General features: G+C 43.2%; 1 protein-coding gene across 2 annotated transcripts in view; it reads left to right on the forward strand.

The window, feature by feature from the left end:
• ATRX (ATRX chromatin remodeler) overlaps nucleotides 1-26,875 on the forward strand; it is a 255,917-nt gene that overhangs the window by 82,796 nt on the left and 146,246 nt on the right. For both annotated transcript variants that reach the window (XM_040405241.1, XM_040405242.1), the window contains exons 9-12: nucleotides 947-3,318; nucleotides 5,517-5,595; nucleotides 19,426-19,559; nucleotides 21,140-21,331. In XM_040405241.1, the coding sequence (XP_040261175.1) occupies nucleotides 947-3,318; nucleotides 5,517-5,595; nucleotides 19,426-19,559; nucleotides 21,140-21,331 (2,777 nt within the window). The remainder of the gene's footprint in view (nucleotides 1-946; nucleotides 3,319-5,516; nucleotides 5,596-19,425; nucleotides 19,560-21,139; nucleotides 21,332-26,875) is intronic.

The following is a 26,875-nucleotide window of genomic DNA, read 5'->3' on the forward strand; positions in this document are numbered from 1 at the left end:
TAGAGCTTGTATGCATTTCCTTTGTTACTCATTCATCTGGGCAGTGTGATGGTACAGCAAATAGTCGGCCTTTGTACAAAGCACCAAGTGGTACCACAGTAGAAGGATAGACCTCCTCTTGTGTTTTGCCAGATTCTGTATTAATGACCGTGCTAAGAAACTCACTTCTGTTGTGTCCGTGTAAAGCAATGTAAGGCTATGAGTGAAACCTGACGGGGCATTTGCTGACATTAGTAACATAGTAACATAGTACATAAGGCCGAAAAAAGACATTTGTCCATCCAGTTCAGGCTGTTATCCTGCAAGTTGATCCAGAGGAAGGCAAAAAAAAACTGTGAGGTAGAAGCCAATTTTCCTCACTTTAGGGGAATAAAAAATTCCTTCCCGACTCCAATCAGGCAATCAGAATAACTCCCTGGATCAACGACCCCTCTCTAGTAGCTATAGCCTGTAATATTATTACACTCCAGAAATACATCCAGGCCCCTCTTGAACTCTTTTAGTGAACTCACTATCACCACCTCCTCAGGCAGAGAGTTCCATAGTCTCACTGCTCTTACCGTAAAGAATCCTCTTCTATGTTTGTGTACAAACCTTCTTTCCTCCAGACGCAGAGGATGTCCCCTCGTCACAGTCCTGGGGATAAAAAGATGATGGGATAGATCTCTGTACTGACCCCTGATATATTTTTTACATAGTAATTAGATCTCCCCTCCAGTCGTCTTTTTTCTAACGTCTTTTTTCTTACAAGCACATTACTACTAGGTAAAGTGCTGCGCAAAAGAATAGCGCTTTTCATTTACCCCTGAATCAAGAAGTTTCAGTAAACAAGTAAAAGGTTGGAACATTAAATGACAAAGTATGTTTGTCTGTTTTTTTTCTTTTTTGTTTTAAGCCAGCAATGTATTGGATCATAATATATGTATATATTTTCTTTTATATCTAGTTGGTGTGCTGAAGGAGGAAATCTTATCTGCTGTGATTTTTGCCACAATGCCTTCTGCAAAAAATGCATCCTCCGAAATCTTGGTCGTAAAGAATTGTCTGCTATAATGGATGAAGAAAGCAAATGGCATTGCTACATGTGTGAATCTGATCCTCTGTTGGACTTGGTAGCTGCATGTGACAGTGTTTTTGAGAACTTGGAACAGTTGTTACAAAATAAGAAGAAAATGAAAGTAGAAAACGACAAGAGTAAGCCTCATGACCAAACTCTAAAAAGCCTAAGTTGTAATGGACAGGACAAACAAAAGGATAATTCACGTTCTTGTGCAATAAACTATTCATTCAAAGCCTTGATGGTTCCAAAAGAAATGTTAAAAAAGACTAAAAGAATAATCGAGACAACAACCAACTTAAACTCCAGTTTTGTAAAATTTCTGAAGCAGGAGTCTGAAAATGTCGATTCTAACCGCAGTGTTCGAATTCGTCAGTTAAAGGCATTTAAGTCAGTTTTGGAGGACCTTAAAAAGGCACACCAGGCTTTAGAGGAAAGTTTGGCCAAAGAGATGGCTTGTGATTTTGGTAAAAAAACTAAGAAAAACAGAGATGTTAGTGAGAATCGGCAGCCAAAAGAGAGACACAATGACAAAAGTAGTGAACCTCGGAAAGAGTCAACCAGTGTGTGTGAAAATGAAAAAGTAAAAAATGACCGCAAAGAGAAGCATGGGAAGTCTAGAAATAGAGATGTAGATAAAAGGGTTAGTTTAGCTCAGGCTCCAAATGGAGAGCAAGTCGATACTTTAAATGTAAGTGTTGAAGAAAAGGAGGATATTGGTGACATTCTGGAATCTTCAATACATGAGGGAGAGGACCTAGAAGATATGGACACAGAGGATGGTGATGTTCAGCTGGTCAAAGAAGGTACAGTGCAAAAGCGGAATGAGAATCACACTGACACTGTATTAGATGAGCAACCTCAAGAGGATTCCCATGTTGAGGGTGAGTCTGATTCTGAAGAAGTACAAATTAAATGTGAGAAAAATCGAGAGAAGCTGAAGACAAACGTAAAGCCAAAGCGTAGTATAATGGACAGCAAAAAAAGAAATACAGAGAAAAGTAAGAAAGAGCAACAGTCGAGTGCTGAATCCGAAAATGATGCTGAGAAGATGGCTTCTAATAGGACATCATCCAGGCTAGCAAAGTCTCGTTCACCTATGAAGAAGCAAAAAAATGATCAGCAAGAATTTGAGCCCAATGCTGCTGAAGCACTGGACATGGACATTGTTTCAGTCCCTACTTCTGTTCCAGAAGATATATTTGACAGTCTGGATGCCTCACTGGAAGCACAAAATGCATTGAGCGATTCTGGGTTAAAAACACCAAGTAAGAAACATGGTAAGGAACCAAAGGCGGCCATTAAAAAAGAGCTGATTCTGAAGTTGACTCCTGTAACTGTTTCACCATCTAAGAATCTGGACTTGAATGAGGACTCTAAAGCTGAGGCTTCTGAACATGGATCTGATGCTGACAAACCACGGAGTCCCAGCTATGTTTCTGCTAATGAGCACTCATCCGAGAATGAAGATTCCAAGTTAAGAAAGTCTCCTCGTGTGAAAACCACACCCAAAAGACGCCAGACTGAGACAAAGACCTCATCAAATACAGAGGAGGAAAGTAATGATACAGACAAGGAGAGAAAAAAGAAAAAGCAGTCCTCTAAAAAGAAAGAAAATAAGACAAAACCTGCTTCTTCAGACTCTGGCAAGAGTTCAAAAAGAAAATCCGATAAGGAAAAATTAGATTCCAACAAGCATGGAAGTGGATCGGAATCTGATGAAGTCCCTGAAATTCTTAAAATGGCAGCTTTGATGAGCAATTCATCCTCCGATCATGAAAGCTGCGGTGAAACCAAGAATTCGAAGAAAGCTGTTAAAGGAGATAGTCCAAAGACTGATGGAAAGCGCAAAAGAAAGAGTTCAAGCTCTGGTCCTGAAGCTGTTAAGAAGGTGACTAGAAACTCGACAGCAAAAAAACGCCGCTCGAACCACTCTGACTCGTCAAACTATGACTCTGAACTAGAGAAGAAAATGAGAAAAGCAGGAAACGTGGAGGCTGTCAAGAAGGGTAAAAAGAAAACTGTCAAGAGTGAGGAAGAGAGTGGGCCTTCCACAGAGGAAACCGAAAGCAAGAAACCCAAGAGGAGCAAGACGAAGAGCACAGCTCCGAAGGATAAGGCATCTACATCATCTTCTGACTTGTCTGAAGACGGTCACAATATAAGTCACAATTCTGATGATGGCAGTGAAGATGAGCAAAAGATAAAGCCTATAGTGGAGAATGAAGTCCTGTCAGCAGTTGGGTTTGCTCAGTCTTCAGGTATGCTTTTTTTTTACCTAATGCTTCATAATTCTTATACATCTATTAGGCTACTTTCACACTCGCAATTTGGCTTTCTGTTTGTGTGATCCGTCATGGGCTCTCACAAGTGGTCCAAAACGAATCCGTTTTGCCCTAATGCATTCTGAATGGAAAAGAATCCGCTCAGAATGCATCAGTTTGCCTCGATCAGTCTCCATTCCGTTCTGGAGGTGGACACCAAAACGCTTCCTGCAGCGTTTTGCTGTCCGCTTGATGAAACTGAGCCAAACGGATCCATCCTGGCACACAATATAAGCCTATTGAGACGGGTCAGTTTTCTCTCACACAATCTGGCACAATCGATAACGGATCAGTCTCCCAAGGACTTTCAATGGAGTTCATGATGGATCCATCTTGGCTATGTTACAGATATTACAAACGGATCCGTTCAGGACTGATGCATGCGGTTCTATTATGGTAACCGTTCCGTTTTTGCAGATCCATGACAGATCTGACCAAAACGCGAGTGTAAAAGTAGCCTTAAAGGGGTTGTCCAAGTTATATTTATTGATGACCTATCCTCAGGATAGGTCATCAATATCAGATCGGCTGGGGTTCAACACCCGGCACCCCCGCCGATTAGCTGTTTGAAGAGAAGGCGCGCGCCATGCTAGCGCGGCCTCCCCTTTACCGTTTACCTTCTAGCCGGTCCATCTGCAGCGGTGAGCAGGTGTAATTACACCCAAGCTGTCCCATTCATTTCAATGGTACGGATCGCTACTATACAACGACCCGTACCATTGAAATGAATGGGACGGCTTGAGTGTAATTACACCTGCTCACTGCTGCAGATGGAACGGCTAGAAGGTAAACTGTAAAGGGGAGGCAGCGCTGGCATGACGCATGCCTTCTCTTCAAACAGCTGATCAGCTGGGGTTCGACACCCGGCACTCCCGCCGATCTGATATTGATGACCTATCCTGAGGATAGGTCATCAATAAATATAACTTGGCCAACCCCTTTAACTGTATCACTATGGATTGTTTACACATTGTGGCATCCTCTGTTCATTCACAAAATAAGGTGCAGTGGTTGACTGCATTCTGCGTGCTGCACTGAACTCTTTTTTGTTTTGCTGCCTAAAAGGGTCAAGTAAGGATAGTTTCACACTAGTAGTAAGAGACCTGCCAGACTGTTCTGGCATGGAATAGCCTGCTGGAGCTCTGGTTCTGGCATGGCTGGATGGTACTTGAATGCCCATCAGCTCCATTGTCTGTAATGGGGTCCAGTGGAGATCCGGCTGCAACCTGGCAAATATGCTGAGAATCGTCCGGACAAAAACTGCTTCACAAAACGGAGAGCTCCGGCAGGCTCTGCCAGAACATCCTGCTGGAACTAATAACGCTAGTGTAAAACTAGCCTAAGATGCTTAAAAATTCATTCAAATTACTGTCTGGCAATGCCAGATCCAGGGAGCTCTCTTACAGCTAGTGTGAAGCTAGCCTTATAAATGTTAATTATGGAATACATTGAACTTTCCTAATGAAACCAATTATATTGCAACAGACGTGGGAATGGATGTGTAGCTTAACCGTAATATCGGATTTCTTAGTAGGCAGGAAAATAAAAACTTGTATGCTTCCCTTTTTGATTCAGTGCTGTTCCTGTACTAGATCAATGTTCCTCCTATCTGAGTGGCTGTACACAATGAGGCAATGTCCACGTGACGTAACCATAGTGGCTACTCATCCCCACATGATGTGAACATCACGGTGGTATTGTCTACTACTGTTATCACATGTTGTATAGCTGGTAGTCAAATTCTGGGCATCGGGTTTGCAGGAACGGTGCAGAGTATTATATTACAATTTTCCTGTTTTAGGCAGGCTACTGAAACATTTTTGATCTGGTGTGCGAATACGTTTTGCTAACATTTAATAGTAACAGGGGCGCTGTATTGACATTGGTGTTACCTTGGAGTTTCCATTGCCAATTCCAGTGTTTTTTTTGGAACTAGAGTAGGGGAGTCTGCAGTAGTATTCTGGCGTCCAATAAGTATCTTCATTAACGTTAATGGGGTCAGTCAAGATTTTCTGGTATGTGTTTAAAACTGATCCGAAGACTTGAGTGTGAACAGAGCTTACATTTTGTTTTCTATGTCGTTTGAATAAGCTATGTTTTCCCCATTTTATATACCTATAAAAACTTTGTTTCAGGTGATGAAGCAGGAACAAAATCTGGTACTCGTGATGAGGAGGATGAGGACGAAGATGATGACGATGATCCTGAGAATAGGTATGATTCCAACCATACGGACTTAAAAAAGATTATAACACACCCTAAGCGTGGGTCCAAAGCAAAGCAACGGAAGAGCAAGCAGGTTGTACAAACCCGGACTTCCTGCGTTTTAAAGACTCGATCCAAGGCTGATCGCAAGTTTGACCGAGAGGCCAACAAAGCAGGGCCAAAAACCAGAAAACCAATGAAAAAATAAATCTCTAAAGTGTTCACACACCTTGCATAGGGTGTGTTATAAATACACAGCAGTGTACTGTTGTTTGTGTTCATATTTTTCCTTGGAAAACTATTTTTCTTGAAAGCAATGACTTGAAGGATTGAATCTGTTTTAGGTCACACTGTTGATGCACGTTGTCCCTGCCGTCTGAGCTTTTCAACTGTGTAAGGTTTAGTGGGTGGCTTGGTACTTCGTTTTCTTCATTCTTGTTTAGTTTTATGTTCTCTGAACAATTTAAATTTAATATTTTGTCATTTTAAATCTGTCCTATCCTAAACTGCAAGTGAGTTTGAATAAGCATCCACGCCACAATCTTCTTTTACACCCATGAATGGTCAAGCTTACTGCCGTGCAAACTATCTGGGCAACAGTGTATAATTATGCAAGTTTCAGATGTCAGAATATTTTTCTATGAAGAAGTTAGTCTGAAGTATATCACATAGGCAAAGCCATATTTCATTATTGTTTTAGAACCCATCAATATGTTTTACTTGAAATTTATAGGTCATTCTCCACACATTTAGCCTTAAGACACGTGTGCAACCAGTGTTATTGCTGTAACACATCTTAAATAGCTAAAAAAAAAAAAAGCTAAATTTCACATAGTCTTCATTAAAAATGTCCTGTTTTGTGTCCTCACCTCCAATGAAGATCTGTGTGTGCTGTGTCTCTACAGGCCGCAGACACTGTCTGATCTGAACCTGCAGCATACATACTTCATGCATATGTATGTCTGCATGAACAGACTACACAGGGTTTGTAGCAACCATGGAGACTCAGTTTGCATTGGAGCTTATAACACAAAACTGGAAAAGGACATTTATATTTGTTTACATTTTTATTTTATTTTGTGATGCCTTAAAAGAAATGGTTGTAAAGGTTTCTATCTCCTTTAATCTCAGTTAAAATGTGTTGTGCCCAGTTTTAAAGTTATCCCCTATCTGCGGGATAGGGGGTAACTGTTTGACCACTGGGAGCAGCAGGTCAAGCGTGCGTCCTGCTGCTCCATCCGTTCTTTATGGGACTGCCAAAGAGTACAGGTCTATCAGGATGGGGTGGATCAGGACCCCCATTCTCTTGATTGTGGAGGGTCCCAGCAGTCAGATCACCACCGATAAGGTGATCATACCCTATCCTGTGGATGGGTCATAACTGAAAAAAATTAATTCATTCATCATAGAATTTAAAGATAACTTGTCACCATGAAATGCAGTGCAGTCTGCAGGCAGCATGGTGTAGAGCTGAAGAAGCTGAGCAGGTTGATGTGTCATTTTATGGGTTAAGATTTAGTAATTTCATTTTCTAAATGTAAATCTCTGCTCTTTCTGACTTCAGTTGTACATGGGGGGGGGGGGGGGGGGGGGGGTCATCAGTGATGGCATTCCCTGTATGAATGTGTATACAGAGATAGCTTTTAGTCACTGATAGTTGTGCACGGGGACAGTCTTAAAGGGAATCTGTCACCAGTTTCATGCTGCTAGGTTCTATAGCAGCTCCAACAAATGCCAGCAGGTCCTGATATTCATGAGCTCATGCTCTCTCCACCTCTGCCACTGATGGAAAGATTTTTCTAACAATCAGCAGCAGGTGGACGGGGAGAGCTAGGAAGCCCATAAATATTCAGGACTTGTTGGCAGCGGCTGTTCAATACAAGAATTTAGCGAAACGTCCAAGTCAAGAAAGTGACCCAGTATTTTACTAAGGGGATCTGTCACTAGTTTATGGTGCCCTTAGTTAGGCAGATTCCTTTTAACTTCAGAGATAGCAGAGATTTAAATGCATAAATTACGAGGTATGCTGAATCTTTCCCTACAAAAATAAATAAAAATTAATCTGCTCCACTCCTCCTGCTCTATAACTTGGTGCCTGCAGATCGCACTGTGTTTCATGGTGACAGCTCCTCTTTCAATCATACCAGGCCTTCAGAAAGCTATGAATCTATGATTCTGCCTTTTATATGGAACAAAGTCACTGATGGTTTTTTGGCCGTTTAATTACCCTCGCAACAAAGTATTTGATCTGATCAATAAGTAAATAAATTAGCCATTTGGGGGGGGGGGGGTGGTGGTTAATTAAGAGTTTTCGGAGATGGCAACAAACTTGTCCAAAGTGAGAGAATGTTAAGAAAATAGAAAAGAACTGATCCTTAACTGATGAACCCCACCGCCCCTGTGTTGCTGCAGCAGCGGGGAGTTAAGTGTTAGCTCTTTTGTTTTATAACATTCCCACATTTGTGCTATAATTTCTGAAACCACTTAACACTTGTTATCCTTTGTCAGCTTGTGAGGATCCTGCGAACAGCAGCTTAGGTTTTGGCTTTCTGAACTTCCTGTGACTATGAAATGGAGGGAGATATTATTCTTACAGGCTTTTCATTGGGACTGGCTGTAAAGATTAGTGCTCCTCCATTTTAGTATGGATCACAGTTACCCCTCACTACTTCAGAATATGCGAAGCAGTACACAGATGGATATGGTTGGATGTCTTAGCGGTGATGGCAAACTGCCCTTATTTTTAAGTATATTTGTGAGATCAGAAGAGCAGTGCTCCTAAAGAAGCGCAGTGCTGTTCTCCTAGAGATGAGATCAGCTCTCCTTATCACGTGATGCTATGTAGGTTCATTTTAACTGCAGTCACACACTTTCAGGCCTTGCATGGATATATGCTTTAAGGGTATATTCACACATAGCTGATTTGTTGCAGAAATTTTATGTAAATGAGGCTTACAGAAGAATTCATTTAAATACATAGAATTATGTTTCTGAAATTTTAGCCACAAACCCACGAAATACCCATTATAAACCACCTTTATAAAATTATAAAGAGGGTGTTCTTTGCTGGTATCTAAACCAGTTTCAGTAAATTAGTTAATTTTCTCTTTCTTAAAGGAAAGGTGGCTGCATATACATTGTCACCTAAGAAACGGGACTTGTCGGGCTCATGGAAGGGTCCTAGCATCTGGATAGACATTTTATGTTGCCACAAAATCCATCTTTAAGCTTTTAAAATAAACTGTAAATAAGAAAAACACACACGTCCCAACAAGCATTGTGAGGCGATGCTGCGCCCCCCATTAAGTAACAGTCTTCCCTCCTGGGAGTAAATATTTGGTGTTCAGGTCCTCTATAAAAATACCATTTTGGGGGTTTTCAAGTGAACCACTGGGGGTCAATTTGGTGCTTGGATATATTTTCAATAAGTGTAGCAAATTGAGCTGGCCCTGTGCTGTGAAGCATGGAGTCCTCCACCGGTGGTATAGTAGAAGGATGCAGACCTGATCCAGACTAAAGAGCACACCGAGCTGCTTTACTTGCATATCTTTAAGCCTATTGCATGACACGTATGGACCTCTGACATGTAACTGGATAAAAAGCTGCACATAACCGAGCATACACTATTCTCTGCCTGGGACTCATGTTTTTTTACACGTTTGATATGATGGATATGTGACCATCTATGCAGCGTCACAGTTTTGCTTGGAGGATCATAGGTGCCACTTTGTGGGTTCCCCATAGTTTTGCAGCACCTCAATGGAGTTACAACACCGGTGGGGCCATGTATAAGAGTGGCACTGTATTGCGGGAATGGGGAAACATAGCACTTTTTTTTCCCCTACCCTGCAAACCTCTCTGAAAATTATGCTCAGACATGGCTAGATGACTTGTGAAACCTGTCCTCCTTCAAATGTTAAAAAGGGAGCAGTAAACTTTGCTTAATGATGCTTCTTTCTCCTTATGAAAAGCACATATTTCACATTAAAGGGAGTTTTTTCCACAGGTTTGACCCATCAAAACTGCTGTCAGAATTTTATATAGGTGCAGTGATTGCACGCGCCTATCAGGCGGTCCCTTCATGTGCAGTGAACGGTCCGCAGCCTCTTCCCTCTGTGCTGACGGCTCTAGTATCCAATCAGGAGAGCACTAGAGCCTGGACCCCTGCACATCAATGCACAGACTCCTGGACACTTGTAATCAGGGCACTTGGAGGATTAAAACATAGGTCTCTTGGTCTTGCACCAGAGATGTTAACACTGCTCTTCCCATCACCTGTATAAAGCTGTCAGCAGTTTTGAGGGGTGAAAACTGCTGACTGACTCCATGTAAGAAATCTATTAACTGACTGAAAGGTTACAAGATTTCTGCCATGGTCTGTATGAACTTTTAAGGAGCAGCACTGACACTATTGACCCCCATGGGCACCTTCTGTATACAGAACATATAGTGAACTGCCGAGGTGCGATTTAGGAACTGTAAAGTAAACCCAAGCTAAGTTTGAGTATATATCGTAGTTTTAGAGAATTACCCTAACAGTAATGGCTTATTACCCAAGCTGCATGTGATTAACCCTAAGAGTACAGCCCTTGTGGGAGGATACAAATAACTCTGTGCCACCCTGGCTCCGCCTGCTTCCTTGGCTAGCTCCTCCTTGATTGACAGGGCCAGGTTCCTGCATAGTCCTCTCGTCTGGCCCTGTCAGTCAAGGAGATGGATGAGCCGTCAGAGGAAGTGAATTTTTTGGTGACAAACTACCTTTAAAACTCATCCCCTGCAAAGTAGTTTTATCTTTTGACCCTCTTTTAATTTTTCCATAATACTGTTAAATGAAGCCAATCTGTAATCCTAACTGTAGCCCCAATTTTAGTATCTAGAGCTGCTTTACGTAGAGTACAAAACAGGATTTCTTGCCTGCCAATTCCCACATGCATGTGAACTGGACTTTTTGACCTAATGTATTTCTGCACCTTCTTTAGTCAGATTGCATTAACCTGTTTACAAAATGAATAAAGGCAAACTGGAAGACATATTTTTAGATTCAGAATTAGTAGCATTTGATGTGATCCCCATATTTGTAGGGGTCCAGTGGGTTTAATAGATTGGGGGAGGCATAGCCCTGACGGTGACAAGTACTTGTGAGCTTTGCCATAACTTTGCATCACCTCACCAACCACCCCTGAAAGTGGGATTTGTAGAACAAAAAGCCGATCTGGTACAAAAGACTGTGACCTGAATGTGACCCACAATCCATTGCTGCTTTCCTGTGTTTTACTATGATTTTATGGATAATATTTATTGGTCAGTTGATGTAGCTGATGAATTGACATTTAAGGAGTCGTTTCAGGAGCGTGTTGCTTCTGCGACTCTACAGTTGTTTGCTGCTATATTTTAAAAGAGAAAACAAATATAGTAAATACAATATAAAGACATTAATTTCATAAATAAGGTGCCGCTTTTTCTACAGCATTCTCCTTTGCAGCTTTTCTTAAGCATGAGTGTTCATGATGAATGATGAATATTTGCTATTTATCCCACACGACTGCTGAAGATGCTGGCTTTTTGGCTTTTGTTTCTATAGACTTGTGGTTCTGTTTAGCTTGATTTTACAGTATGGGAGCATAGCACTGCTGATTCAGACTAGATTATTACATGGAGGGGGGATATATATCCGATCTATATAGGCTGGTGCGTACACTTATATAATCCTGAGGCAATTAGGGTAATGGCCCACATGCCATTTAGTTACATCCATGTACCCACTGAGTAGGACACCAAACATGGCGGCTGCACTGTAGAGGTCGCTGCCACTTAACCTGCAGCATAATGTACTATTCATGGACCCACTTATTTACAGGTGGGTAAAGGCAAATTTTGGGCCTGTTATCAGCCCTTTATGTTTTTTTGAGCATGCTTGACAGTTTTCACTTAACCTGCTCTATATTCACTATTTGCCTATACTAAAGTATAGCTGCAATAGAGCAAGCTGGTCCTTGGCCTGGTGAATTGGAGATTATGTTGCAGACCCAAAATATCCATCTAAACCTCACTTTACCATGATGCCTCAAACCTTCTTCTTAAACTCACTTGCTTTGAGTCTAGGCATCCTTTCTCCTAGTATTTCCAGTATACCAGTAGACCATCCTTTAATTCTAGTAATGTAGTTGATGACGCAGTGCTATGTTTCCTCATGTGTGATTTTATACAAATTTTATTTCTTTTTTCCTCCCCTGGGATTGTTCAAAACTGAATTCATAAATTCTAATAAGGTTAATGGTGTATAAATGCATTTTGCTTTTCTGGTTGCAATAAATTTTTTGAAACTTTCTTGTCCATGCATTTAATTTTTAATTTTTTTTTTTTACTTTGGGGGTGGGGGGGGGGGGAAGGATTAATGTAGATTAGAGACTTTTTGTAAAGATACAAATTTGCATCTTTTACAGAATTTTTGCCTTGGTCACATTCACTTTTATATAAGGCTGCTTTTACACCTCCAGTGTGAATTCTGGCAGACAGTGCCATGAATCAGCAGGACACAAACTGCATTGTCTGCCAGCATGCACCTGGAACTCCGAGGGACCCCATTAAATACCCGTTTGTATACGGCAATGCCGGATCCGGAGAGTTTCGGCAGGCTGTTCTCTGCCAGACCAGCCTGCCGGAATTTACACCGCTGTTGTAAAACTAGCCTTAGTCTGACACCACTCTAAAAGGGGAGTTTTTCAATGATGCCACAATAGTGGATTAAAAAACTGATGGTGCAGGCCTTAGAGGGTGTGTTTTTTTTTTTTTTTTGCTAACTTCATTATTTACTATATTTTAAGACTGAAACTGGTGTAAATTATAGCTAAAATGTATGTCGGCCAGAAGATGAGGCTTGTGCTTCTTAAAAAATTTGGCACGTCTTACGATGCCACACCAAGGAAATGTCAAGCTTAATAAATCTGCCCTTAAGTCTTGTGGGTAATTTCAGAAGGTTGGTCCTGAACCCACATTCCCAGTTACACATATTACAGCATGATTATTACAACCTAAGAATACCGTAATGATCCTACCTAAAACTATTTCCTTGTGTGAGCTCTATAAAGGCAAACCCCATTATAAAGACTAATTGGAAACGATTCAGCTTCTTTCCCAAGTAAATAAAAAATTTGTATTTAAAGATAATGGTAAAATTCTATTTAAAATAATAGTCACAGCTCACTGACATTTTGCTAATTTCTTGAACATCCATCTCAAATTATTTTTTCCAGTTATTTGTATATTAATGGCCCTTCAATATCTGGCGGAGGTCTGACACAACGCATCCTGGCGATCAGCCATTATGCATCGGAACTACACAGATTCGGCCATTGTGTGCAGTAGGTGGAGCTAGTTACTGCAGCTGTCTTCCATTAAAATGATTGGGAGCAGTGCTCCAGTTAGGGAGCGTTCACATCACCGTTATTTTTCCGTTCTTCTGATCCATCAGAAGAGCAGGGGAAAAAAAAAAAAAGTATAATTTTGACATCCGTTTGAGCCATTTCCATCTAAGATCCATTTGCCACTGGAAGAGGAATGTGTTAATTAAATCTATACCATGTATATATTATATGAAAACACTGTTCCTTAAAAATAACAATCTGATAAGTGTTATGATGTCGGGAGAATAATAATAATAAAAAGTCTTTATACGTATTCCTAAAAAAAAAAAGAAAGTGACAAAGTTCAAAAGTAGCATTGCCAGGTGTCTTGTCAGGTTTCCATCAATGTCTGCTGCTCGATTCTTCCCCAGGTGGAAACCAAAACAGTAGTGTGAACAGAGCTTAATAAAAAACACACACACATATACAGTACAGACCAAAAGTTTGGACACCTTCTCATTCAAAGAGTTTTCTTTTATTTTCATGACTATGAAAATTTGTAGATTCACACTGAAGGCATCAAAACTATGAATTAACACATGTGGAATTATATACATAACAAACAAGTGTGAAACAACTGAAAATATGTCATATTCTAGGTTCTTCAAAGTAGCCACCTTTTTGCTTTGATTACTGCTTTGCACACTCTTGGCATTCTCTTGATGAGCTTCAAGAGGTAGTCCCCTGAAATGGTTTTCACTTCACAGGTGTGCCCTGTCAGGTTTAATAAGTGGGATTTCTTGCCTTATAAATGTGGTTCGGACCATCAGTTGCGTTGAGGAGAAGTCAGCTGGATACACAGCTGATAGTCCTACTGAATAGACTGTTAGAATTTGTATTATGGCAAGAAAAAAGCAGCTAAGTAAAGAAAAACGAGTGGCCATCATTACTTTAAGAAATGAAGGTCAGTCAGTCAGCCGAAAACTTTGAAAGTAAGGGCTATTTGACCATGAAGGAGAGTGATGGGGTGCTGCGCCAGATGACCTGGCCTCCACAGTCACTGGAACTGAACCCAATCGAGATGGTTTGCGGTGAGCTGGACCACAGAGTGAAGGCAAAAGGGCCAACAAGTGCTAAGCATCTCTGGGAACTCCTTCAAGACTGTTGGAAGACCATTTCAGGGGACTACCTCTTGAAGCTCATCAAGAGAATGCCAAGAGTGTGCAAAGCAGTAATCAAAGCAAAAGGTGGCTACTTTGAAGAACCTAGAATATGACATATTTTCAGTTGTTTCACACTTGTTTGTTATGTATATAATTCCACATGTGTTAATTCATAGTTTTGATGCCTTCAGTGTGAATCTACAATTTTCATAGTCATGAAAATAAAGAAAACTCTTTGAATGAGAAGTTGTGTCCAAACTTTTGGTCTGTACTGTGTGTGTGTGTGTGTGTGTGTGTGTATATATAATATATACACACACACACACACACACACACACACACGTCAGGGGGGAACTAACTCTCCTTAGGGAGAGAGCACCTTAATCAGTGTGAGGAAGGTGAGGAGATTTATAGGCCATACATGCTCTGCAATTCTGGAAGGGATGCAAATGAGCTCTTAACAAGCTCTGCCTCATCTGGTGGCATTAGAGGCAGAGCTGGTTAAGAGCTCATTTGCATCCCTTCCATACATATACATGTATACATACATACTAGCTGCGCCCCTGCTGCCCCTCCACACTGGCTCCTGTGCCCCCATCTTTTTGTCCGAGGTTTGTTTTCTTCCTTGCTAGCATAGGCACAGTCACCTGATTCTGATCAACCAACCACTGATGGGTCTACAAGAAACATGTCATCGTTGAAGCCAGCGGTTGGCTGAAGAGGGTCAGGTGACATGCTCCTGCTGGGGAGGAAGAAAACAAACCCCAGACCAGAAGATGAAGATTTGGTTGCTGGTAGGGAGCAGGCAAGTATGATCCTTTCAGTGGGGGAGGCAGGCTGTCAGCACCTGTCTGTTAGAAATTATATATTCCTGGACAACCCCTTCAAATGTTTCAGCTTATGCACTGCATATGCACAGTGAGTCCTGCAAGCAAATTGTGTTCTTAAAGAGGTTGACCCATTAAAACCACTTATCCCCTATCCACCTGATCGTGTCCAATCGATGTTGCCTTCACCAATCAAGAGAGCAAGGTTTAAATGGAACATATTATGCAAAAACTTTGCTAGAAAGTTTATGTACAATTCAACAGCAGCATAACTTTTACCTTCTCTCCTCAGTTTTGAGGATGTGCATTGCATAATCGAGGTGCTCATCAGGAACCTCTACAAGATTATATACCTTTTTTATTGATGTCTTGAGTTAAATTGGGTTTTTCACTTTAAAAAAAAAAATCATTCTAGTTTTCTTGCTGGCCACTGGAGCTCACAGACACTTCCTGATCTCTGTAGCTCACTTGTCAGCTTTGCTGTATAAACTGGGACAGAATGAGCAGAGTCATCTCATTAGAAGGTGAGTGAGCCCCTGACAGGTCTGTTGTACTGCTACAGTCTTAGATTAGGCAGGATCAATGCAGTATACACAAGGGTTTATATGCTGTCATTTACATTTTTACTGGAGGAAAGTAGTACACAATGATATTTTATTTTTCTTTGGAAAAGTTTGTCCTTGTATGCCCTTATAGTGACATAAGTCTGTTTTAGTAACTACTTACGTTCGCTTGTAATAATTCGGAAGCAGTCTCTGTTGTGCCATCTTGTCAACATTCCTCCTCTGTGAATTTATTAATAAAAGTGAGTATTACAGTTGGGGGGTGTCCCTGCATAGTCTGACACTGCTCATCACCCAACCAGTAACACCCAAGCGTAGCTTTATCTTTAATAGAAGGGCACAACATATAGTCCTACGATTAAATGCTCCAGAACTGGTATTACATGGGGATGCAAGTAGTTACTAAGACATGTCATGAGAGGGGATAAGTCCTTTTTAAAACCTGTTAGCTGCAGACTTTAATAAATGATCCCATCATGCAGTTTCTGCTCCAAAAGCAGAATATGGGTCCATTCACACGTCCGTGATTTGGGTCTGCATTCGATCCGCAATTTGCGGACCCATTCACTTTCAATGGGGCTGGAATGGATGCGAATCCGCATTTTCGGGATCCGCAATTCCGTTCCTGAAAAAAAAAAACATGTCCTATTCTTGTCCGCAGAAAAGGCATTTTCTATTAGTGTCTGTGATGTGCTGTCCACAAATTGCAGGTGTCCGTGTTTTGCGGATCCGCAAAACACTTACGGACGTGTGAATGGAACCTATGATGGAGGAAAAGAAGCTGATTTTTGATATATAGGTTTATATAAACTTGAAAACCGTTCTGGGTTAAAAAAAAGAGGAAATCCTGGCAGGAATCTTTGGAGAGACGAAGGGGGAGATTTATCAAAACTGGTGTAAAGTAGAACTGGCTTAGTTGCCCACAGCAGCCAATCAGATTCTACCTTTCATTTTTCAGAATAATGAAAGTCAGAGACCGATTGGTTGCTGTGGGCACTTTAGCCATGTTGCCTCTACATCGGTTTTGATAATCTCCCCCATAGAGTCCTGATTGCCCAGCTCTCCCTGTGTATACACAGAAGTCAATCATCCTGTGTGATCAGTATTCACCATCTCCCCTAAGAATCTTGTCAGGATTTACATATTGATCTGCTCTATACCATGCTGCTGATTGCACTGCGCTTTCATAGCGAAATGTTCACTTTAAAGGGGCATTCCAGTTATATCAGGAGTTTAACTGTTGGATTACCAGCATTCGGATTAGTTTTGCCCTATCCTGTGGCTAGAGGATGACCTGCTATAACTGGAATACTATAGTAATAAAGGATTGGGTATAGAAAGACTCTTATCTATGGTAATGATCATTAGTCCGTGGCTATCTATATCATGTTGATATACTGAAAATGATATAATTTTACGTGCAGATATTGCCTATATTAACAAGGGTTCCAGGTTTCCTTTCCCAGGACTGGTTACCACTACTAGGACCAACCTGCCGTATTTTGCTGTGCTTTGTTTTATGTATGAAGTGATGTTCGGTAACCTGTTTCCATGTTAGTAAGCATTCACACTGCCTTATACCATTTGTGGCCTGCAAATTGCAGATACGCAAAACACGTATCCCGCCGTGTGCATTCCGAATTTTGCGGATTAGCACATCCTACAGACAAGAATAGGACATGCTCTATTTTTCTTCTTGTGGGGCTGCAGCACGGACATACGGATGCGGACAGCACACAATGTGCTGTTTGGATCTTTTGCTGCCCCGTTGAAACAAATGGGTCTAAGTGTGAACCTAAGATACAGTCGTGGGAGTGCCTCCTTATGTGGTGAGGACAACTACAACTACCTATATTTTTTCTTCAATAATGTATATCCACAGCAGTGTTGTCAGTGCCTTTCACAATTCTACAACTGGTTCTCCCATTTTGGATACATGGACACCAGGAACTGTGAATGGCAGCCCCCGGCTGGCTTGGCTTTCTCTCTGGCACACTTCATCCCTTTACAAAGAGCAGAGAAAATGCAAAACCACACAATCTGTCAGCTGATTGTGGGAATGTAAACCTGCTCAGTCTGCTAATGGTTTATCCTTAATTCATGGCACTTATGGACCACCATTGTGGATTGCACATTACACTTTGCTCCCTAAAGATCTAATTTATGAATGGCAAACTAATAATGTCTATGATAAATGTCCTTAGAGGGAAAAAAGGGGGTAAAGGCATCTGTTTAAACGGGTTTTCCAGGCTACTGATGACATTTCCTCAGGTCTGGAACCATCACTGGTCAGTTGTTCCCTGCAGCACTCTGAATGGAACAGGACACACAGCTCCGTTCAGTGGCTGTGCTGGGTTACTGCAGTTCATCTCCCGTTGAAGTGAGTGGGAACAGAGCTGCAGTGACCCCGCAAGCCCACTACAGTTTGAACAGGGCTGTGCTTCCTGTGCAAAGTGCTAGTTCCAGCGCCTGCAGGGAACAGCTGATCAGTGATTGTTCAGGGTGTCGGACCATCACCAATTTGGATATTATAGACCTATCGTTGGGATTGGTCATCAATTTCAGGAGCCTGCAAAGCCCCTTTAAAGGGTATGTCTACCTTGTGTGCACAGTTACAGCTTATGAAAAGTGTCGGTGTACATGAAGTTGAGTACCACTGTAAATTCTTCACTAATACGTATGCATAAAAGATTGTGTTATACATAAGAGCTCCATTAACCTTTCTGCTTTCTTCAGTGCTGAAATCTTCAGGCATTGTTTGCTGTCTCAATATCTGAACAGAGTAACTAAATATAAACTTTCAAATGGTGTTTAACGGTGAATGTGTACCAGACCGATAGGGGCCGAATGACACCGTTCTGGCCTCCATTAGGCTAGATTCCCAACTGCGGTGTAATTCAGTCTCTGTTCTGATGTAGGAACAGAAAAATGGAATCCATGTATATGGCATATGTTGGATGGAGATAGTGCCAGACCAATCTAATTGACCGTAATGGAGTTGGTTGTTATGATGTCCTTTTTTGTCAGAGACTACAATGGAGCCTCCTAACCACCTCTGCCACAGATGTGAACCTAGCATATGGAAGGGATGGAGTCCTAAGGATATGCTTGGCATGTACACTAAGCAAACCTCTTCACTAATCTTCTACGAACAGGGCCTTAATGGTACAACTTGTTTTTGGCTTGTAACACTGGGCCTTGTTTGTAGGACCTGTTGAATTTTACATACATGTGCCCCAGTCGGCGAAAATCGCTGTTATTCTGTGTGCCGACATCTCATGACTGATAAATTGCTGGAATATTATACTACATAATGTAACATTTATGATTGGAATTTATAATAAGTCGTGTTATTGAATTAAAATGTAGAAGCATTATTTTATGCTCCGTGTATGAGATTAGAAAGAGAATGCATTTCCTGAAACATTATTGTACACAAGCTGTGTCTGTATTGATGTTCAGCCCCATTCACATTGTGCATGACGAGGACTACTTGGCATTGTTTTCCTCCTGTTTGTCTGTTTTGGACCTTGGTTTAAAAAAAACAAGTCTGTCAAATATTCAAGTGTGTGCAATTTTACTTAGATCAGTTTCTCTTTCCACGCCTTCAGTACAGCAGCAGACCTTTTGGTGTCCTTGATGCACTAAGCTTCAGTGTTTGAATATACAGGATAGGGTCTGTTGTAAAGGACTGATCAATAACTGCAATATGTGTAACATGCTTTTGTCTTCTGTTTTACTGAGACTAAATGAATGAAAGAACTGAGTAAGAAAAATAAAATCTGGCTGCTCGATGGAGCCCTCTGGGTCTCACTTGGTAGAATACCTTCAAATGGGAGAATAAAAAGAAAAAAAAATAAGTAGTGTTTTTTCAAATTTAGTATCCCTCGAAATGTATCGTAGCATAACCAAGATCAAAACTCAATTGTTTTCATTTTTCCAGGATTGCTAAGAAAATGCTTCTTGAGGAAATAAAAGCCAATATGTCATCTGATGATGAAGTATCTTCTGATGAGGAGCCCGAGGATGGCAAAAAGAAAAAAGCCAAATCTGAAAAAGTAGAGGATGAGGATAATGGTGAGTGGTTCAGTGAACATAAATCTCTAGTGCGTGTGCAAGCATAATGTACTTCCCCTTTTCCATCCTACAGATGGACTATGGACAACTTTGAAGCAGTTTATTGCATTCTACATTTTAATCAAAAAAATTTTTTTTTTCAATTGGTCTTCATTAAAAAAACGTTTTCTGCAGATTTTTCTGCATAGTTGTCAATTTCTGTTTGCAGACTATTGCCGACTGTTAACACTTAGTCCCATCAGACAGCAGCTCTGACGGCTAAATTTATAGCCATTATTTCTAAATGTGCACTCTTTTTAAAGCTGTATTCATATAATTTTCATAAGAATTGAGCTATAAGGAGTGTTTGAGCTGTCAGGAGTTCAGACCTAAGGGTTAGAGAGTCTTCAGAACTGCTGTCTGACGGGACCAGTAACTGAAAGCTATAGCCTGCAAATAGAAATTGATATCTTTACAAAAAATTCTGCTGAAATTGTTTAATAAAGACCAATTGAAAGAAAGAATTTTATCCCAAAAAGTAGAATGCAATAATAAACTATCCCAAAGTTGTCCATAGTCCCCCTGTAGGATGCAAAAGGGAAGTACAGGTGGCTGCAAGGAGGAGGAAAAAGCTTTCCCAAAATAAACTGCTGAACATTTTTAATAAACTTTATTGATCTCAACTGTTAATGCAGGAGCCTGACTGTCGGTCACCGCTCCTGATGGCATTTGTGCAGCTTCTGTGCCAGTTTGTGCTACCTGGTGTGTGTGATAGAGTATTAAAGGGGTGGGTGCACAAAGTCATCACCTATCTGCATGATAGGTGATAAATATCTTATGGTGATCCTCCAAGAATCCTCTGAATGGAGCAGTAGTGCATGTCTGTCCACTGCTCTGTTGACTTCTAAGTGACAGATGTAGACTGTGCTCCATCATTCTTATAGAAGTGAATGGAGCAGTGGACTAATGTGTAATACTGCTCCATTCAGCCTGGGATCACTATCCAGGGGCTCCCAACAATTGGACTCTTTATGATCTTATATTTATCACCTTTCCTGTGCATGGGTGATACATCAAGCCTTATTAATATATAGGCCTTATTAATATATAGGCCATCAATTTTTGATTGGTGGGTGTCTGACCTCAGTGACCGAATCAGCATGATAAATAGGCTGCAGTTGTGAGGGTTTTTTATTTTATTTATCTCTATTGGAATTTTCTAGAAATTATATTTGATTGAGCCCCCTGGTAATCTGTTCTTTAATTTCCTGTAATTACAGAATTGGGGCATATGGCATGAAGCTGTCATCACGCCTCGTGCCGTGGCCTGTATTGCAGCCTGCAAACAGCGGATCCGCAATATGTGGGCACTGGCCGTGTGCTCCTCGCATCACGACCCATTCACTTGAACTTTGTTCTGTTTTTGTTTTTTTACGGTACGGACGGGTCCCTGACCCATTCAAGTTGAATAGGTCTGGATCCGTCGCGGGTGCCACACTGATGGGGGCAAATTGCGGTCCCCAATGCACACAACGGCCGTGTGCATAAGGCCTAAGTGTTCTCTTTTTAGATTGGTATTACTAATACAACATATTTTTTAGATGAAGAAAATGAGGAAAGTTCGGACTCTGATACTGACTCTGAATCTGCAAAGAAGCCCCGCTACAGACATCGTTTGCTGCGTCACAAGCTGTCTCTGAGTGAAGCAGAATCTGAAGGGGAGAAGTCGGAGAAAGAGAAAAAAGATAAATCCAAGAGTTCAAAGGATGGCACGCGTCGGAGCAGAAGAAAAGGTAGAAGTAGATCATTTTATTACCAATGATTGTAATGGTTCAGGCCACTGAACTTGTAGCTTTAAAGAATACATCTATATATTTTTAAAGAAAAAGTGTAATTAGAAATGACTTGAATAAACAAGTTTATATGTTGAACATATATTTATAAAATTTTAGGTGACTTTTCATGTCAGCAAGACTTAATAGACTGACACTTTGTTCTGCAGTCATATCATTATCATCAGACAGGATTACAATGAAAAGTATTGTGTATTATGAAGCTGAGGAAGATGACATAGGATCCACCATTGACATTTGGTGAAGGTCACTGCTCAGCTTCTCCTCCTCTCTGCACAGTGAAGTCAATGAGAGGTTTCCAAACACCACTTTCCTTTGGTTCCTGTGGCTGCTGTGAACAATATATCAGCAGCAGCTTTTTTCAAACGGAAGAATGTACAATTTTTACTATATCATTGTGATTGCCATAAGTGGGTAGTCTAGGATTTTGACATTGATGGTCTATCCTCAGATCGGCAAGAGTCCGGTTGTACCCCCGCATACAAGCCATTATTTTGTAGCCCAGGGCATCGGAACTACACGTCTTTGTCTATTGTGGGGGCCAGGCTGCCTGACCCTATCAATCGGTGCAGAGGGCACCACAGTTGTAGCGAAAGCGGATCCTCTAGGTGCGCTGACAACCCCCCGGTTGCTCCTAGAGGCTCATTTGCATATATTAAAACATAATTTTTCTCAGCAAATGCGGGCACATATGAACATGGGACCAACACAGATGTCTTCAGCGGCCAATTGCACATGCAACAGGTCAGCCAGTTTCATAGGTAAAAATCTGCTGACAGATGCCCGTTAGGCCACCTTGTTTGCAAAGATCGTGAATCGTATATATGGAAAAACCTGGAGAGTAAGCCAGAGTAATTGATATAGATAGGGGTGCACTTTAAACCATGTGTTCAGTCAAGTCACACAGAAGAGGTGGAGAACTTATTAATTCGATGATACTATTATCTAGCGCCTGTCGAGCTCACTGCATTTTATTTTGCTTGTTGGCCACACTGTTTCCTTTGAGACTAGTCTAGCAGCTTGCATTGTTTTGCAAAATGGTCTGTCTAATGGCTTGCTCTGAGTTAATATAGTGGCTGGAGCTGGAATCCATTATGTTGACAAGTTGCTCGAAGTTATAAGGCAATTATTTGTACACTTCTACTTTGTTTAATGGATATTTTAAATGACTCTCTCAAGGTAATTTGTCCACTGTCTGTCACTTCCCTTTTTATATGTTCGTTTAGGTACCTGGGAGATTTACAGCATCTACTATAGTAGTAGACACAATTACCAGACACCTGCAATGCTATTTAGATTGAGCAGCAGTAGTAATCTTTTATTGACATCTGATCCATTTAAAGGGGTTATCCTTTTGATTAATGTAAAGAATTAAAATGAGACCATATAGGACATGGCAGTCTTTCTAACAAAGCTAGAACCAGCCCTGTACCTCCCATAGATTTCCCATTTATTACTAAGGGCTCACACGACCATATGAATGGGTCCCCATATGTTCCACACTCATTCATGTCAATGGGGCCGCAAAAAGATGCGGACAGCTGTCCGCCTACGTAGTTCCATTCTGCGGCCCTGCAAAAAAGATAGAGCATGTCCTATTCTTGTCCGCAATTGCGGACAGAAATAGGCATTTTCTATCATAGTGCTGGCCATGTGCGGTCTGCAAAATGCGGCATACACACAGGCCAGTATCTGTTTTTTGTGGATTGCAATTTACGAACCACAAATCACTACGGTCGTGTGAATGAGCCTGAAAATGTATCTGCTAGATTCTATTCAGGTTTGCAGCTAAGGTGTCTGTCCTTTCTGCTGCAGATCTCTTCCTATCGCAGCTTGGGGTTGGGGTTCTTTTTCAGGGAACATGTCCTTTCTGTTGAAGCTCGCTTCCGATCACAGCTCGGGGGGTGGGGTTCTTTCTCAAGGGGCATATCCTTTCTGTTGCAGCTCGCTTCCTATCACAGCTCGGGGGGTGGGGTTCTTTCTCAAGGGGCATGTCCTTTCTGTTGCAGCTCGCTTCCTATCACAGCTCGGGGGGTGGGGTTCTTTCTCAAGGGGCATGTCCTTTCTGTTGCTGCTCTCTCTTTCTGTAACTGTCACGGTTTCTAACAGAAAATCCAGCTGTTGGCAGTTGAAGGATAGAATTGAGCATTTGCGACCTGCTCATCCAGCTTAGTAGGTGGGTGTGCACATTATACCATACAGATTGAATGCCAGGGGGCGCCATTATAATTAAAGTGAATATCCTCCATGGAGCATTTTTGCAACAGAACGTAAATTATAATAGTTTCCATGCTAAATTATATTGAAATAACAGGTAATGTAAAAGGACAACCCACTTAAACTCTTTGTAAAAGTTGGGCTGCTTATGCCGCTTTAATTTGTGGTCTTTGGCCCAGCAGTAAAAAGGCAAGTATTGATCCAGCACAAGGGTTGAATAAAATCCAGTTTTATTGTTTCCATTAAAATTTGAGAGCGTCAGTACGGACAACGTTCTAGCGCATTTCTGATGCACCATGCATTATGATTAAGGCCACATGGTGTGTCAAAAATGCATAAGTGTTGTGTCTGTGCGGATTTTCTCTTACGTTTAAATGGAAATGAAATAAAGCTGTATTTTATTCTCCAAACCTTGTGCTGATCAGTACTTTTCCATGTTCACCACTTTAATCTGGGATGGAATCTGAGCAAGATGGAGAAGACTGCTAATGCCAGTGCGCTGGATTTTTGTTTTGTTCACTTTGGCCCAGCAGTGTAAATGAAAAAAAACCTTCAGTTAGAGCAGATGAGAAAATGAGTGTGTGCTGTTTTAATAAAAGCTTTTCATTTCTCGCCCATATTCCTTGACGGACACAGGAGACCTTGGGTATAGCTCAACTCCCTAGGAGGCGTGACACTAAGTGAAAACTGTTAAGGCCGTCCTCCACCAGCTATACCCTCCGCCTGGAGAGAGAGACTGCCAGTTTTTGCTTAGTGTCCAAGGAGGCAAGACACTCCCTGCTCTGCAGGGCTGTTTTCTCCTTGTTTTAGTTTTTTGATTTTTACTTTTTCTTTTTCTTTTTCTTTCAGACCATCAGGGACAACAGAGATGCACTAGACCTCTGTTTCTCCCGGGGTTGAGCTGTGCCAGTGCCGGTCTCCCGCACTGCTGCCTCCCCCACAGAAGGCAAGGTGGACCAGGGCAGCCGAGCTCCCCTGCATCCCGCCAGCGCAAGGGTCGCCCGCACGCCAAGTCCTCTTCCAGCGTCCTGTGCCCTTGACACAAGGGTTATGCCGGCGTCCCTTCTCTACCTTCAAGGCACCCGATTCCAGGGTCCCCCTCCCCCTTACCGTTCGCAGATTCAGTGCCAGGGCCCCCCCCCCCCCCCCCATCCTTACCGGTGCGCTAGGGCCAGGGGCTCTCTCCAGATGCTGCTGGGTGCAAGCCCCTCGCGGCCTGCATGTACTGAGCGCGATGCTCCAACAGGCCCCGGCCGACTGTTGATGCTTTCGGTGGGCGCAAAAATTTTGACCCAGGCTTCGGCCTACTCGGCCGCAATCCGGCCCTACTTCCCCGGCCCTCTGTCTCTGCGGCCCTCTGTCTCTGCGGCCCGCGAGGTGTACATGCGGTCGGCCGGGCGCGGCAAAAATCTAGGCCCCGGCTTCGCGGCCTACTAGGCCCCGGCTTCGCGGCCTACTAGGCCCCGGCTTCGCGGCCTACTAGGCCCCGGCTTCGCGGCCTACTAGGCCCCGGCTTCGCGGCCTACTAGGCCCCGGCTTCGCGGCCTACTAGGCCCCGGCTTCGCGGCCTACTAGGCCCCGGCTTCGCGGCCTACTAGGCCCCGGCTTCGCGGCCTACTAGGCCCCGGCTTCGCGGCCTACTAGGCCCCGGCTTCGCGGCCTACTAGGCCCCGGCTTCGCGGCCTACTAGGCCCCGGCTTCGCGGCCTACTAGGCCCCGGCTTCGCGGCCTACTAGGCCCCGGCTTCGCGGCCTACTAGGCCCCGGCTTCGCGGCCTACTAGGCCCCGGCTTCGCGGCCTACTAGGCCCCGGCTTCGCGGCCTACTAGGCCCCGGCTTCGCGGCCTACTAGGCCTCAAAATTCCGGCCTCAGTTGGAGGGGGCGGGAACTTCTCGCTGCGCAAATTCTTCTCGCCAGGAGGTCCCCCCGCCCCCAGGGGATCGCAGCGCCGCCCCTTAGGCCTGATCTTTGTTAACCTGTTGGGTACCGGCCATCTAAGGGCCAGTTCCCATCTAGAGGACACCCTCTATGATCTGGGCTTCCTAATGGGCCTGTATGGCTGGACCCTTTCCTGCCTGAGGGGCTTCCATGGCGGAGTAAATAAATAATGGAAAGGCTGCGCAGGACGCTGCAGCCTGATACAGTAGTGCTGGCCGCATGCTATGCCCCCCTTCCATAGGCGGCATGTCGCGCTCTCCGGCTGCGGTGCTGGCCAGGTGCATGTTTCCCCTTCTAGGCGGACCCTTGCCATCTCCGGGGATACGGCGCTGGCCAAGTGTATGCGCCCCTCTTCCGCCCTTTCTATAGGCAGAACGTCACCTCTCCAGTTATGGTGCTGGCCATGTGCATGACCCCCCTCCAAAGTGGAATACTGCACTCCTACATTCACCGGATACGGTGCTGACCATGTGCACGACCCCCTGCCATAGGCGGAACGCTGCACTCCCACTGGATTTAATGCCGGACGGGTGAATGACCCCCTTCTGGGGCGAAATAACTGTACTCTCACCGGATACAGTGCTGGCCATGTGCACGACCCCCTTCCTCAGGGGAACGCGGCACTCACTGGATTCTCTGCCGGCCATGTGCGTTACCCCCTTCTATAGGCGGTACGCTGCACTCTCACTGGGTTCGCTGTCGGCCATGTGTATGAACCCTTCCATAGGCGGAATACCACACTCTCACGGTGCTGGCCATGTGCACGTCCCCTTTCCATAAGCGGAACACTGCACTCCCACTGGATTCACTGCCGGCCATGTGCATGACCCCCTTCCATAAGCTGCACTCCCATTGGTTTCGCTGCCTGCCTTGTGCATGCCTCCTTCCCTCAGGCGGCATACATACACTCTCACTGGCTGGGGTTGCTCTCTCGCGGCAGGTTGCTGGCCACGTGCATGACCCCCTTCCGTGGGCGGTGTACCGCACTCTCGCTGGATTTGCTGCCGGCATGGGCATGCCTCCTCTCCTCAGGCGACATACATACACTCTCACTGACTGTGTTTGTTCTCTCACCAGTACGTTACTGGCCATGTGCATGACCCCCATCCATGGCAGGGTGCTCGCACTCTCCCGGGATGCGATGCTGGCCATGTGCATGACCCCCCTTTCTGGGTGGTCACATTGCACTCTAACCGAATACGTTGCTGGCCATGAGCATGGCCCTCTAACATGGGTGCACTGTTTGCACTCCCATTGGAAACGGTGCTGGCCTTGTGCATGACCTCCCCTCATTCCATGGGCGGAATTTTGCACGCTCACAAGATTCAT

Source organism: Bufo bufo, chromosome 8, assembly GCF_905171765.1.
Source record: "Bufo bufo chromosome 8, aBufBuf1.1, whole genome shotgun sequence".
NCBI lineage: Eukaryota > Metazoa > Chordata > Amphibia > Anura > Bufonidae > Bufo > Bufo bufo.